The 14,937-nt window shown below is 44.8% G+C and overlaps 1 protein-coding gene across 1 annotated transcript in view; it reads left to right on the forward strand.

The window, feature by feature from the left end:
* The window catches only part of LOC120945638, a 37,012-nt gene that overhangs the window by 10,246 nt on the left and 11,829 nt on the right, over positions 1 to 14,937 (forward strand). Inside the window, exons 6-8 of the mRNA XM_040359960.1 lie at positions 1,282 to 1,347; positions 6,500 to 6,544; positions 9,136 to 9,162. Of these exons, the coding sequence (XP_040215894.1) occupies positions 1,282 to 1,347; positions 6,500 to 6,544; positions 9,136 to 9,162 (138 nt within the window). The remainder of the gene's footprint in view (positions 1 to 1,281; positions 1,348 to 6,499; positions 6,545 to 9,135; positions 9,163 to 14,937) is intronic.

A 14,937-nucleotide genomic window follows, 5' to 3' on the forward strand; every position in this document is an offset into this window, starting at 1 on the left:
CTAATGTCACTGTTGGCCACTGCACCATAGCTCAGCTCTGCTGCATATAAATAAATGAATTCTCATTTTGTGACATTTAAATAATGTCAGGCCTCGTACACACGAGGTGGTTGTGGTTGTGAAGCCTAAACATTTTTTACCTTAATGCATTCCTTGCAATATGGTAACAATGTTTAGGTGTCAGCATCCCCCCTCACCCCCTCCCCCTTTTACTTACCTGAGACCTCATTCGATCCAGCGCCATTCACATCTGCAATTATTCTCTCCCTTCACTTCCGGGACTTGCTGTCTTTGCAATCAAAGCCAATGACTAGGAAGCTGGGAGCAGGGCAGAGTCCCGCTGTCTGTCAATTTACACAGCGGCGGGGCACACACAAGTGCCCCCATTGAAAGCTGCTTCCCATGGGAGCACTGGACAGAGGGGAGGGGCCAGGAGTGTCGGCGGGGGGACTCAAAAAGAGGAGCAGGTTCGTGGCTTACACAGGGCAGGTAAGTATTGACATGCTTGTTATTTTTCTTTTTTTAATTTACCCTTACAATCACTTTAACTTACTGTGCTCTGAACTGATATACCAACAAGTCTAATCAGTTTTCCCAGCTACCCTTCTGTGACCTACAAAAGAACTCTTCCCTACTGTATGTAACTGATATGGGGAGTGAAGGTTAGTAATGAGGTGAGTGGTCTAGAGTGGCAACCATGGCTCTCTTCATGTATACAGTTGTACAGTTGAGTGAGTAAGGCTAGGTGAAAATGAAGGAAAAGACAACCTGAAACTAATGTAGCCACTACATACGAGGACTGATAAGGTGCAAAATGTAATCATTTCTTCCCATTCAGAGCTACAACATAAATTTGCAATTTGTATTAGGGAGGTTTACAGTTATTGAGATCTACACAAGCTTTAAATAAATGAGCACTAATCTGGCACTGCTTTCTGATTTGACTGATAGAAAATGTTCTCTTCTTAGTATGTTTGAGGGTCTATTCACAACAGCCGCTGCATTAGCGCAGCAACTGAAGTGGGGTGACTGTAATACTAATGCGCCAATCATGACACATCACGCTGTTCAATGAAAACTGTCTTTTTTTATTGAACCTTTTTGAAATGTAACACTGTGACATTTTGCCTTGTCTTGCGGTGGAAATGTACTGAAATTGCCACCTAACGCAGTCCTACCACACCTGGTGTGAATAGACCCTGAATCAAAAACAGAATGAATTAGTACAGTTTGTAAACACTATGACAATGCATATAATATATGATTTATTTCTCATTCTAGGTAAATTTGGTGGATGTCACTGCTGACTCTGCACAACCTATTGTAGAAACTGTTATCACAGCTTTGGTAAGTTTACTGATATTAAAAGAGTGTTAATTGGCTCTAATATAAACTAACAGCACTTTCCTGTCTATTATATTGATGCTAAAAACAAGAACAACAAAAGCACAATGAAAAGTTCAGCCTGCATGATGGTCCTACAGAATATCATATCTATTAACAAACATGGGGAGGTTTTTCTTGCTTTTAACATGCTCACATTAGAATCCTCACTCTGACTTATACACGGTCCAAAAAATGTTTGGCTTTAAAAGAATGACAGGACCTTAGGACCTTGTGAGTAAAAGGAATAATGTGTGCAGGCTGCCTGTCCCAGTCTGCACACTAAAAAGCAAGTAGACTTAACTATGCAAGGGAATTTTCTCTTAGCTTGAATAAGGCAAAGCTCTGATGACTTCCATCATCTAATCATACGCAAACTGAAATACTGTATTCTTTATTTTTCTTGCACGTACAGTATTTAATAGGAATTCTTTGCAAAGTGAATTTTTATCACATTCATAAAGTTAAGGAAACATTCCCTTGTTATATGAACAGTCTATTTGCCTTTAATAAAGTAACCCCATTATGTCAAACAGAAGGAGTGAGCAAGCAGTGGGTTTTAATCAGTGTGTTAAAAAAAAAAAAATTTCAAGCATGTATTATGCAAATATAATGCTAGATTTTGGTGAAACACTTAGGGCCCTTTCACACGGGGTGGATCAGTAATGATCCGCCTCCGTGTGTCCGTACAGCTCAGCGGGGATCCTCCGTAAAATCCCTGCTGAGCTGGCAGCTGACAGGGCGGTTCCCGCACACTGTGCAGGGACCGCCCTGTCTTTCCTCCGCTCTCCCCTATGGGGGATCGGAAGAACACGGACCGTATGTCCGTGTTCATCCCATCCGATCCGGCAGACGGAAGAAAAATAGGATTTTCTTCCGTCCGATTTTGTGGATCTTTGCAGAGGCGGACAAATTACGGGTGTCAGCGGATGGTCATCCGCTGACACCCGTAATCACATAGGGACCCATGTATGTCCCGTTTTCAACGGACGGATGAAAATGCGGACATACGGTCCGCACGTGTGAAAGGGCCCTTACACATAACTCCCAACTTTAAAACTTGAGAATGAGAGACATTTTCTGGAGATAGTGACCTACAGCACGCTATGCGCGCCACGGCAAAAAACTGGGTGCGATCAAACTGTTAACAGTGGTAGGGGCTAAAGAGGCACGGTTAAACCTTCATTGTACCTATAAAATATGCTTTGATTGCTGTTGCTCTAGCAAGAGTCTCACAAACACATATCCCCCATACTCCTAGATAACACCAGAACGCCCTATACTCCTAGATAACACCAGACCCCCCCCCCATACTCTTAGATAACACCAGACCGCCCCCCCCCCCCATACTCCTAGATAACACCAGACCCCCCCATACTCTTAGATAACACCAGACCCCCCTATACCCCTAGATAACATTAGAACCCCCTATACGCCTAGATAACACCAGACCCCCCTATACCCTAGATAACACCAGGACCTCCTATATGCCTAGCCAACACCACAATCCCCTATACTCCTAGCTAACACACCAGACCACCTCTCCATATTCCTAGATAACACCAGACCACCCCTATACTCCTAGATAGCACCAGACCCCCCCCCCCATACTTCTAGATAACACCAGACACCCCCCCTCATACTCCTAGATAACACCCGACCCCTCCTATACTCCTAGATAACACCAGACCACCTCCCCCCCATACTCCTAGATAACACCAGACCCCCCCCCCTATACTCCTAGATAACACCAGACCCCCTATACCCCTAGATAACACCAGAACCCCCTATACTCCTAGATAACACCAGCCCCCCCCCCCCCCATACTCTCTGTATTCCTAGATATGCATAAAATGCTGAGACTTGTAGTTCCGTGTATACAAGGTGATACATTTAGTGCTGGGACTTGTAGTTTTTTTGTATACAAGACAGATACACTAGAATGCTGGGTCTTGTAGTTCCTGTATAAAAAGACAGGTACACAGAATTCTGGGATTTGTATTTCTTATATAAAAAGACAGATACATAGAATGGTGCGACTTGTAGTTCCCATATAGAAAGACAGATACACAGAATGATGGGACTTGTAGTTCCTATATAAAAAGACAGATACACAGAATGCTGGAACTTGTAGTTCCTATATACAAAGACAGATACACAGAATGCTGGGACTTGTAGTTCCTATATAAAAATACAGATACACAGAATGCTAGGACTTGTAGTTCCTTTATAAAATTACAGATACACAGAATGCTGGGACTTGTAGCTCCATTGTAACCAGTTTTTGAAAGAGGGAATTTAACCACTTAAGCCCCGGACCAAAATGCTGCCTAAAGACCCAAGGGGTTTTTACAGTTCGGGACTGCGTCGCTTTAACAGACAATTGCGCGGTCGTGCGACGTGGCTCCCAAACAAAATTGGCGTCTTTTTTTCCCCACAAATAGAGCTTTCTTTTGGTGGTATTTGATCACCTCTGCGGTTTTTATTTTTTGCGCTATAAACAAAAATAGAGCGACAATTTTGAAAAAAATGCTATATTTTTTACTTTTTGCTATAATAAATATCCCCCAAAAACATATATAACATTTTTTTTCCTCAGTTTAGGCCGATACGTATTCTTCTACCTATTTTTGGTAAAAAAAATCGCAATAATCGTTTATCGGTTGGTTTGCGCAAAATTTATAGTGTTTACAAAATAGGGGATAGTTTTTTTGCATTTTTTTTTTTTTTACTACTAATGGCGACGATCAGCGATTTTTTTCGTGACTGCGACATTATGGCGGACACTTCGGACAATTTTGACAAATTTTTGGGACCATTGTCATTTTCACAGCAAAAAATGCATTTAAATAGCATTCTTTATTGTGAAAATGACAGTTTGCAGTTTGGGAGTTAACCACAGGGGGCGCTGTAGGAGTTAGGGTTTACTTTGAGTGTGTTTACTAGTGTAGGGGGGTGTGGCTGTAGGAATGACGTCATCGATCGTGTCTCCCCTATAAAGGGAATGACGCGATCGATGCGCCGACACAGTGAAGCACGGGGAAGCCGTGTTTACACACGGCTCTCCCCCTTCTTCAGCTCCGGGGACCGATCGCGACAGCACGGCTAAAAACAAATAGCCGCACCGTCGTCCCGGATCGCTCCTGAAGCCACGGGGACCGCCGCATGTACGGGGGGGGTCCCGATCGGACCCCCGACCCACGTCAAGCAGGGCACGTATATATACGTGCATGTGCCTGCCTGTGCCATTCTGCTGACGTATATGTACATGCGGCGGTCCTTAAGTGGTTAAGAACATCTGTCACTGAGATTGGGGGGGGGGGGGGGGGCCGTGGCCTGGCTGTGTTCCTCTGCCCTGCATCAGCAGCAGAGACTGTCCTTTAAGTATTTTGAATAGCCTGGAATGGAAAAAAATTAAGAATGTTTACAAGCAGTTAGGTATATGTTCCCTACCTAAAGGACAGGTCCACTTTCCCTATCCCAACCTAAACAAACATAAAAACTTCCCACCATGCTGCTTGCTTATTTCAGGCTAAAATCTTCTCTTAGTACCGACTATGCCAGAGCAGTGTTCACCACAGACTTGCGCTTCTCCATGTACAATGTACAGTGAGAGCAAGATCTGCTTATGTGGCGACCTCATTGCCTAATTACAATATTAGCAGAAAAGCTGTAAATAAAATAAAATAAAAAATACATTGAAAGTAGGGCCTCATGCACAGAGGGTGTTTATTTAGTCCCTGTAAATGCTATTTCTACTGGCAGGAGAAAAGCGTCTTAGAAAATATGCCTAAAGCAGCCGTGTATTACATAGGGATTTAGGAGCATCAATCTTTTGAGGGTTAATGGATTATTATTATTATTATTATGGTTAATATTATTCTATTCTGGTCATTCAAATGTGTTAACCCTCAAACGCTCTTAAATGCATCAAGCATTTAGGCGCCTTTAAATGCATTTAGGCACATCAAGCGTTTTTTTTCTGCCCTTCGGGTCCTGTCCCGAACGTGCTTTTGATGTTTTTTGTTTTTTCAGCTTGTATATGGTCCTCTTCGAATACACCTACAAATGCATATGTGTGCATGGACACATAGGCTAACATAGAGGTGCTTTTACAGGCTGAAAAAAAAGCCAAATGCCTGAAAAAGTGGAATTTTTTGAAGACCAGTGTGCATGAAGCCTATAACATTAAAATACAGTATATATCTTACTCTCCAGCTTCTGGTGGGCTCACCTAGACGAGGGTGACATATCTGGAAGTTTTTGTAGAATCCTGGAAAAAGAGAGTATCCCAAACTCTGCAAGAATGCACTTCTGAAAAGTGCTAAAAGCTTGTTCTTGTGATGGACATCAGCCACAGGTAGTAAGCAATAGCCAAAATCCAATGCAGAAAGGTGATTATTATTTTCTAGTCATGAGGGTTGCCATATAAGCAGACTTTGGGGTTGATTTACTAAAACTGTAGAGTGTTCAATTAAGCTTTGACAAAAAAAAACTGGAAGGTAATGGTTTCTATGTAGAGCTGCACCAAATTTTGCACTCTCCAGTTTTAGTAAATCAACCCCACTGTGTTTTAGTGTGCAGTCCACTTTTAAATAGAAGTATATTTCTCACTTTGGATAGAGTAAGGGAAAGTTATAACCCATGTCAGTTTATTTTTTTGCCATCTCTGTCCTATTGGGGACATTTACCTTCACTTCATGTCCCATAGCCAAAACAGGAAGTGAGAGATAACCCCCACAAATTTAAGGGAACTTCTTGGCGTTCCCCATTGGAAATGTTCCCCTCTATTACTTTTCTTGGGACAACACAACATTTGGGACTTTGTTGACTTTCTTATGCGATGATAATGGTAAACAGGACAAATAGAGAGGGTGAATCTCTTGAACGAGGGCACAGATTGCAATAAAAACCTAATAGGTGTTCTTTTCCCTCTCCACTCCACTCCAAAAAAAATGCCTTTAGTTTTACTTTAAGTGTTCCAAGCTGTTATGGAAAGAGGTATTTAGGATCTAATTCTCCATACATTGAGCAACAATGGCCTTGAAAGGTTTGAAGCTTGACTTATTCATTAAAAAATACAAAGTAAAAAATATGTATCTTCTTTCTATTTTAGGATAGTTTGGGATTAAAAGATGTACTCTCGTTATTATGCGATTCGGTAAGATCTCTAACAGTATCTTAAATCTTTCTAATTTTCACCTGTAATTAATGCTTTTCTTCAGACTAAAAATATATAATTAGGCATAAATCAGCGTTGTTATTCCTATATACAGTCTTGTCGATTACTTACTGTGGTAGCACTAGTGCTGTTCCTCTTAACTGCTATATTTACAAAGATATTGCATGCACCAATTATAATGTCTGAATATTAGTCATTGTAAAACACATTCAAACAACAGATTTAAAGCGGAACTATAATCACCTGTTCTCCAGCGCTGTAATCTCCGGAGTTGATCTGACAATATGGTTTCTCCTATTGATATGTTTCCCGTCTTGACTGCGCAGGCGCAATCCGAGCCAACGGAAATCACCGAACCTGAGCAGCTGTAGCAAAAGGTCCAGGGCGACGTGGAATTTGCTGTAAGTGGCCAGTCGGCCTCACGTCCTCGCTTCGTTCAGACGGCTCGCTGCGCTCGCTCGGCCTCCTGGCTCTTTTTTTAACATCCTCCAATCCACGGGGATGTTAAGGAATGAGCCTGGATGCCGCCCGGTTTGGAGATTTCCTTGGGCTTCGTCTGGGCCTGCGCAGTCAAGCATGGAACCATATCGATAGGGTAACTAGATCGACAAGACACCGGCTTCCTGTCATCTTCAGCCCAGAAGTTTCTGGGTATCGATCCCCGGATGTTTGCATTGTTCGAGATGTTGTCACTCCCATGCATGCACAGAAGTTCAGTAATCTCAGCACTGCTGTTATCTCAGCATGTGCATGCATACAGGCAGGCAATGGAATGGTAATGCAGAAGAGACGTACATTAAAAATCCTGCCTGTTTGCAATTTTTTTTAGGCTATTATTCTAATTTAATAACTAAAATTCATAAATGTAGAAGTTTAAACAACCGATTCAATTTAAATATAATACCCTTTTCGGATCAGTCATTGCTTCGTGTACATGGCTGTCATTTTTGTGTACACTACTTTAAATATTTTAAGCTGAATTGGAGCTATCTACAAATCTATATACTACCTACACTAGCATTTCCTTTTTCTAAAATTGTCATGTCTACCTTAATTGTTTACCTATGAATAACTTCAGTTTATGTTTAAGATTTGTAAACTGCAGAGCTGTCTAGTTCCAGAGTCAGGGTTGGGGCCAAGGCAGAGACATACGAGGAACTCACCTTGGGTGCCCTGCTGGGAAAGGATCCTTCCCTGCCTCTGCATTACCCATAATTACAGCCCAGCCATGCAGATTATACTGGGAGAGTACGCCTCTGCCCATGTAATCAGCGGTGCTCCTCTGCCAGTGAATGGCACTAATGTCATACTGTGCTAGTAACTGCATATGTGGATGTGCAGGCTCAACCTCAGCTTGGCAGGGGCACACTTTAGCATCCTCACCTTACCAGAGAGCCGTCTCCTGGTACTGTCCAGAATAGTAGTAGAGCAACTGTTTGAACTGCTTGAAGAAAGTATTCAGGAAAACATGATGGCCATGCTCCACTCCGTCAGCAATGCGCTCTATTTGGCCTGTAAATGTAATGCTCCATAAGTGAGAAAAGGAGCCTACTGGTGGCTGCAGTTTTCCAAATCACAGGGACTTCTCTATAAAGCGGCCACATATTACATTGTCCTGACACCCTGCATGGCCTGTCAGGAGGGGAAATTACAGGTGATATCTAATTTAAAGATTTGGAACGCACAGGTATGAAATACTCTTCATAACACAACTGGACTAACAAATATAGATATAACATTGTTGCAATAGCTACAGACCATTTCTAGGATTTTTTTTTTTACAGTATTCATGTTTCAATTATTTTATCAGCATTTAAAGCCCAATTAAACCAATTTTAAATCAGCTAAATACAAACTAAGTGCATCAATACAATGTTTGTTTTCATTATAAAGCAGACACAGATTAAAGCAGAAAATCTCATCCCCTGCTATCAGCTGCAAGAGGGACTCTTGCTCTCCTTGGAGAAGCAGTGGTCTCATTGCAGAGGTCCGACATGCACCCTACCGAGTCAGACCTGTAGCTGTGCAATCAGCAGAGCTCATACTCCCTGCTGATTGGAAAGCACTGGCTCTGACTACCCACAGAGAGCAAGGGTTCCACTCTGGAAGATACTGGCATGACAGGATTTTCTCCTCAGGCTGTGGCCGATTTTTAAAGAAACAAACTGTTAAGCCCTGTACACACGATTAGTTTGTCCGATGAAAACAGACCGATAGAAAAAAAACGATCGTCTGTGTGGAAGACCATCGGTCAAAAATTCATGCATGCTCAGAATCAAGTCGACGCATGCTAGCACGTCGAAGTGTTTTACGTCACCGCGCTTTGGCACGGTCGGATTTTTGACTGATTGTGTGTAGGCAAGACTGATGAAAGTCAGCTTCATCAGATATCTGATGAAAAAATCCATCGGATTCGATTCCATCAGATATCCGATCGTGTGTATGAGGCTTAAGACTTGAATACCTTTTGCGTTCATGCACCTGAATTATATTTAGCTAATTTAATCTGAAAGTTCACTTAGACTTGAATAATGATTTCTAGCCCTTACTAACACTACTTTATTTTACAGGCTACCTGTATAACAAAGATTGTTGCGGTATGCATACATTTTTTATTTATTTGTGTTTTGTGTTTGCCTAATGAATGCAGCAATTCAAATTCCAATTGAAGCATATAAAAAGGAAGTGTTAACTGTTTAATTGTCCGCTATCACTATCTGTGAGCTTTTACACAGATAATTGGTTACCTTAAAGCTTAGACTATAGGATTTAAAGGCTAGGGTTACCTTTGAAAAAAAAATGCACAAACTTTTGCAGAAAACAAATGTGCATTTATAATTTTTTGTATTGGAGTCTGTAAACCATTGCACCCGCAATCAGTGGATCGTGGGTGCAATGGTAGGTTCCTGAAAATATTTCTTCCAGCTCTTTGCCCATACCTCTGTACGGGCTGTCGATTGGAGAGCTGGAGGAAGTGTCAATTACAGCACTTGTAGTTCATTAAAGCGGAGTTCCACCCAAAAATGGAACTTCCGCTTATCCCACTCCTCACCCCCTTACATGCCAATCATTTTTCTTTATCGTACATCACGGGACACAGAGCGGCATTCATTACTATATGGGTTATATGGAGTACCTTCAGGTGTAGACACTGGCAATCTCAAACAGGAAATGCCCCTCCCTATATAACCCCCTCCCATAGGAGGAGTACCTCAGTTTTTACGCCAGTGTCTTAGGTGTTAGTCATGGTTTAGCTTGCCTCCGCATCCTTGGGATTAGGTGAGCTACCGGTTCTGTCCAAAAAAGCCTCAGCGCTAAAGTGGTCAGTAACCGGACCCCAAACCCTTGGGGTATAGCCCATAATGCTTTTCTTTTTAGAGAGCTGGACCCTGGGCCCAGAACTTAGAAACCTTTGGGTACCTAAAGTTTTCTGTTGCCAGGGTGCTATATGGGCCCAGGACAGTGGATCCTTCATAGGAACCCAGGGCCTGAAGGTCTAGACATCCCCACGGAGATGGGGGAAGATTGGGCCTCTTGCTTGGCAAAGTCCTGCGGCATGGAGCAGGTAAGTGAGGGGAAAACTTGCGGAACTTGGTTCTTAGCAGGTTTTTTTCTGGGGGGTCACAGGGGACATGCCTAAAGTTATGCACTGCATCTGGCAAACTAGTCACATATCATAAAGATAGGATGGCTCTCTATGTATTATTCCCCATAAGATGTGACCTCCCTTGTAGTGTTGGAAAAGCATTGAGTGGGGCCTGTGTTATATAAAAATATATGTGTGTGTCAGAGAGCTTTGCTTACCTGCAGGCCTCCAGGCGATGCTCCATTCAGTCTTCCTCCTCAGAGCCTGAAAGCAGGCAAAACGCTGACCTCCTCATGGTTCCAGGCTGCAGGCTGCAGTTTGCTGGAACAGAGAGGTCCCTTCCTCCCAAAATCCCCCCCCCCCTCCCCCTGTCGGGAGGGGCATTTCCTGTTTGAGATTGCTGGGGGGGAAGGGCGGGTCAGTGGCTTAAAGGAAGGGGCGGCCCTTCCTTGTTTGTTCCATTCAATACTTTGGAACTGAGGAGAAAGACCAGAGCGGCAGCACGGGGCGCCGAGGACACACAGTGGCCAGAAAGGATATTGCAGTCTTCAGAGGACTGTTTTTTTCAAGCCTAGAAATAGGCTGTTTCTTTTCCATCTCATAGTTTTTCTTTGCAATACTACTCAGGGGGACAGAATGTTTTTTCTTTCCTGGATTTGAAACAAAAACGAAAAAAAAAAAAAAAAAAAAAGTCATCTAGGGGAGAGGAAGCATTTTTTTATCCCCCAAACAGGTGTTTGGACAATTAACTTTTATAGTTCCAAATACCAATAGGTAGCAGGTGTACCTCGGTATTGTACCATGGTATGCCGCTGTTTTCCCTACAGGGAGCCTTGGGGCCATCGGGATCTGGGGCTGGAGCTGACGCGGGTCAGTCCAACCCTAAGATGGTCACGGAGGAGGTATTACTCACCTCTTTAAAAGAGATGCAGAAAAGCATGGGAAAAATGATAGCCGCAGCTATGCGGGGCAGTAAGCGGAATAGATCTCCGTCGCCCGAGCGCGGACCCTCAGAAGAGGAGGTCCTTTCCTCAGGGGAATTGGACGACCTCTTGGACAAGGACCAAGTAGGTTCAGGGATCGAAGACCCGGATACAGAGGAGTCTGGGGCAGTCTCCCTGAGGGAGAGCTGGTGGATTCAAGGATTGTCGGACTTGGTCCATAGGGCATTCAACTTGCCAGTACCAGATCTCCAGGTATCGACGGTTTCAGCTTTGGGCTCACTGAGGGCGCCTCAAAGCAATGCTGTGTTTCCGATCCATCCTCTATTAGAGGGAATTTTGTTCCAAGATTGGAACAAGCCAGATAAGATCTTCTTACCACCTAAAAGGTTCTCTGTCCTATATCCTATGGAAGAAAAATTTTCCAAAAGATGGGCTACTCCTGCAGTGGACGCAGCCATCTCATGTGTTAACAGATCGTTAACATGCCCTGTAGAAAACATACAGGTGTTCAAGGATCCAGTTGATAAGCGCTTGGAAGCACTACTTAAGAACTCCTTCACTACTGCAGGGGCAGTAGTACAGCCAGCTGTGGCTGCGATTGGGGTCGCTCAAGCATTATCGGATCAATTTAAGCAGATGCTTAAACTTATTCCGGCCCAGCAGGCAGAAAAATTTTCGGATGTCCCTAAGGCCATATGTTTTACGGTAGACGCAATCAAGGATTCTATCCAGCAAGCGTCACGTTTATCGTTATCCCTTATCCATATGAGAAGACTCTTATGGTTAAAAAGCTGGGAGGCTGAGCCCCCATGCAAGAAGCTCCTGGTAGGGTTCCCCTTCCATGGAGGACGACTCTTCGGAGAAGACCTAGATAAATACATTCAGACCATTTCAAACGGCAAGAGTACTCTCTTGCCAACTAAGAAGAAGGTTCAGGGACCTGCGTTTAAACGACAGTATTCCCCTGGGCAGGGGCCCTCTAATGCCAAGCAGTATCGACGGCCTCCTGCAAAAGCAAACTTCGGCTTCAACAGCAGATCACAAGGACAGGCTGTTAGAGGCAAAAGGCAGTGGTTTCGCAAACCAGCAAAACCAGCCCCCAAGCCAACCTTATGAAGGGGCGCCCCCACCCACGAAGGTGGGGGGAAGGCTGCGACTCTTTTCAGAGATTTGGGAAGCCAGCATTCCCGACGAGTGGGTACGGTCTTCCGTGGCCACAGGCTACAAATTAGATTTCCTAAGGTTTCCTCCTCCTCATTTCCAGAAGTCGAGGATCCCAAACGATCCGGAAAAGGGAGCCGCATTAAGATCGGCATTAGATCATCTACTTTCCCAGGAAGTAATAGTAGAGGTACCAGTCCTGGAACAGGGGCTGGGTTTCTACTCCAACCTATTCATCATCCCAAAATCCAATGGAGATGTCAGGCCAATTTTGGACCTAAAGATGGTAAATGCATATCTAAAGATCCGCTCATTTCGGATGGAATCCGTGCGGTCAGCAGCTGCCACACTCCAGAAGGACGACTTCATGGCGTCCATAGACATAAAGGATGCCTACCTTCATGTTCCAATTTATCAGCCACATCAAAGATATCTACGCTTCATGGTGGCTTCGCGTCACTTCCAATTCGTGGCGCTTCCCTTCGGGTTGGCTACGGCCCCCCGGGTGTTCACGAAGGTCCTAGCTCCAATCCTAGCCAAACTAAGGATCCAAGGGGTCACGATCCTAGCATACCTGGACGACCTCCTAGTCATAGATCACTCGTCTCCCGGCTTGGAGCGAGCAGTGGCCCTCACGGTCCAATACCTCGAGAGGTTCGGCTGGGTCCTAAATCGAGAAAAGTCAGCTTTCCAGCCCACAAGGCAGTTGGAATATCTCGGCATGAGATTAGACACAGAACAACAAGGAGTGTTCCTACCTCTGAGGAAGGTAAAAGCCATCAAGGAATTAATCCTACTGGTTCTAAGCAAGAAAGAACCGACTATTCGCCTATGTATGAGGTTACTAGGCAAGATGGTGGCCACATTCGAGGCGGTACCATACGCCCAGAGCCACACTCGCATCCTACAGGCAGCCATCCTGTCAGCATGGAGCAGAAGGCCACAGGCCTTGGATATCCCGTTGCCGCTCTCATCAAGAGTCCGACAAAGTCTGTGTTGGTGGTTAGACCCTCAGAATCTACTGAAGGGGAAGTCTTTCAGCCCAGTGGCTTGGAAGATAGTGACCACAGACGCCAGCCTGACGGGCTGGGGAGCAATTTTGGATGGTTGCACTCGCCAAGGTACTTGGGCAAAGCCAGAGAAGCAGTTGCCCATCAACATCTTGGAGCTCAGAGCTGCTCGACTAGCCCTCAGGGCTTGGACGTCAAAATTGCAGGGGTTCCCGGTGAGAATTCAATCAGACAATGCCACGGCCGTGGCATACATAAATCACCAAGGGGGAACCAGGAGTCAAGCCGCTCAGAGAGAGGTGAGCTTGATTCTCCTATGGGCAGAGGCTCATGTGCCCTGCATATCGGCAATATTCATTCCAGGAGTGGACAACTTTCAGGCGGACTTCTTAAGCCGCCAGACTCTATGGCCGGGGGAATGGTCTCTGCATCCACAAGTCTTTCAAGCACTCTGCCAAAGATGGGGAGTGCCGGACGTGGATATCATGGCATCGAGACTCAACAAGAAACTAGACAGGTTCATGTCCCGCTCAAGGGATCCGATGGCCTGCGGAACCGATGCGTTGGTTTGCCCTTGGCATCAGTTCAAACTTCTTTATGCGTTTCCCCCGCTCCAGTTACTACCCCGCCTGCTGCGCAGGATCCGGGTGGAGCACATACCAGTCATCCTGGTAGCTCCAGCATGGCCCAGAAGGGCATGGTACTCACTAATCTTAAGGATGGTAGTGGGAGACCCTTGGACTCTTCCTCTACGGCCAGACCTGCTATCGCAAGGTCCGATCCTCCACCCTGCCTTACGGCATCTAAATTTGACGGCCTGGAAGCTGAATCCCTGATTCTCAGGGGTAGAGGTCTGTCTCAGAAAGTAATCTCTACCCTAATCAGAGCCAGGAAACCGGTCTCTAGGGTGATTTATTACAGGGTCTGGAAGGCCTATGTAGGCTGGTGTGAGTCCAAGCGATGGCTTTCTCGCAAATTTACCATCGATAGAGTATTAAGTTTTCTCCAGCTAGGAGTGGATAAAGGATTGGCATTAAGCACAATCAAAGGACAGATTTCTGCTCTGTCAGTGTGGTTTCAGCGGCCGCTGGCCACCCACTCGCTGGTTAAGACCTTCCTTCAAGGGGTCTTACGTATTAGACCTCCAGTTAAATCCCCGCTTTGTCCGTGGGATTTAAATCTTGTTCTGTCAAGTTTACAGAAACAACCGTTTGAGCCGTTGGCTGATATTCCTTTGGTTCTACTGACAAGGAAGTTAGTATTTTTGGTTGCCATAGTTTCCGCAAGAAGAGTTTCGGAGCTGGCAGCCTTATCCTGTAAGGAACCATATCTTGTTTTTCATAAGGACAGGGTCGTTCTCCGCCCTCATCCTTCCTTCCTTCCGAAGGTCATATCCAGTTTTCATTTGAACCAGGATTTGGTATTACCATCCTTCTTCCCTAAACCTACTTCCAGAAAGGAAGGGTTGCTGCATACCTTGGATATTGTCAGGGCCATGAAGGCCTATCTTAAAGCTACAAAGAAGATCCGGAAGACAGATGTGCTGTTCATTCTACCGGATGGGCCCAAGAAGGGGCAGGCAGCTGCAAAGTCCACCATTTCTAGGTGGATTAAGCAATTAATCACTCAGGCCTACGGCTTGAAAGGGTTGCCTCCTCCAGTATCATTAAA

Source organism: Rana temporaria, chromosome 7 (genome assembly GCF_905171775.1).
Source record: "Rana temporaria chromosome 7, aRanTem1.1, whole genome shotgun sequence".
Lineage (NCBI taxonomy): Eukaryota > Metazoa > Chordata > Amphibia > Anura > Ranidae > Rana > Rana temporaria.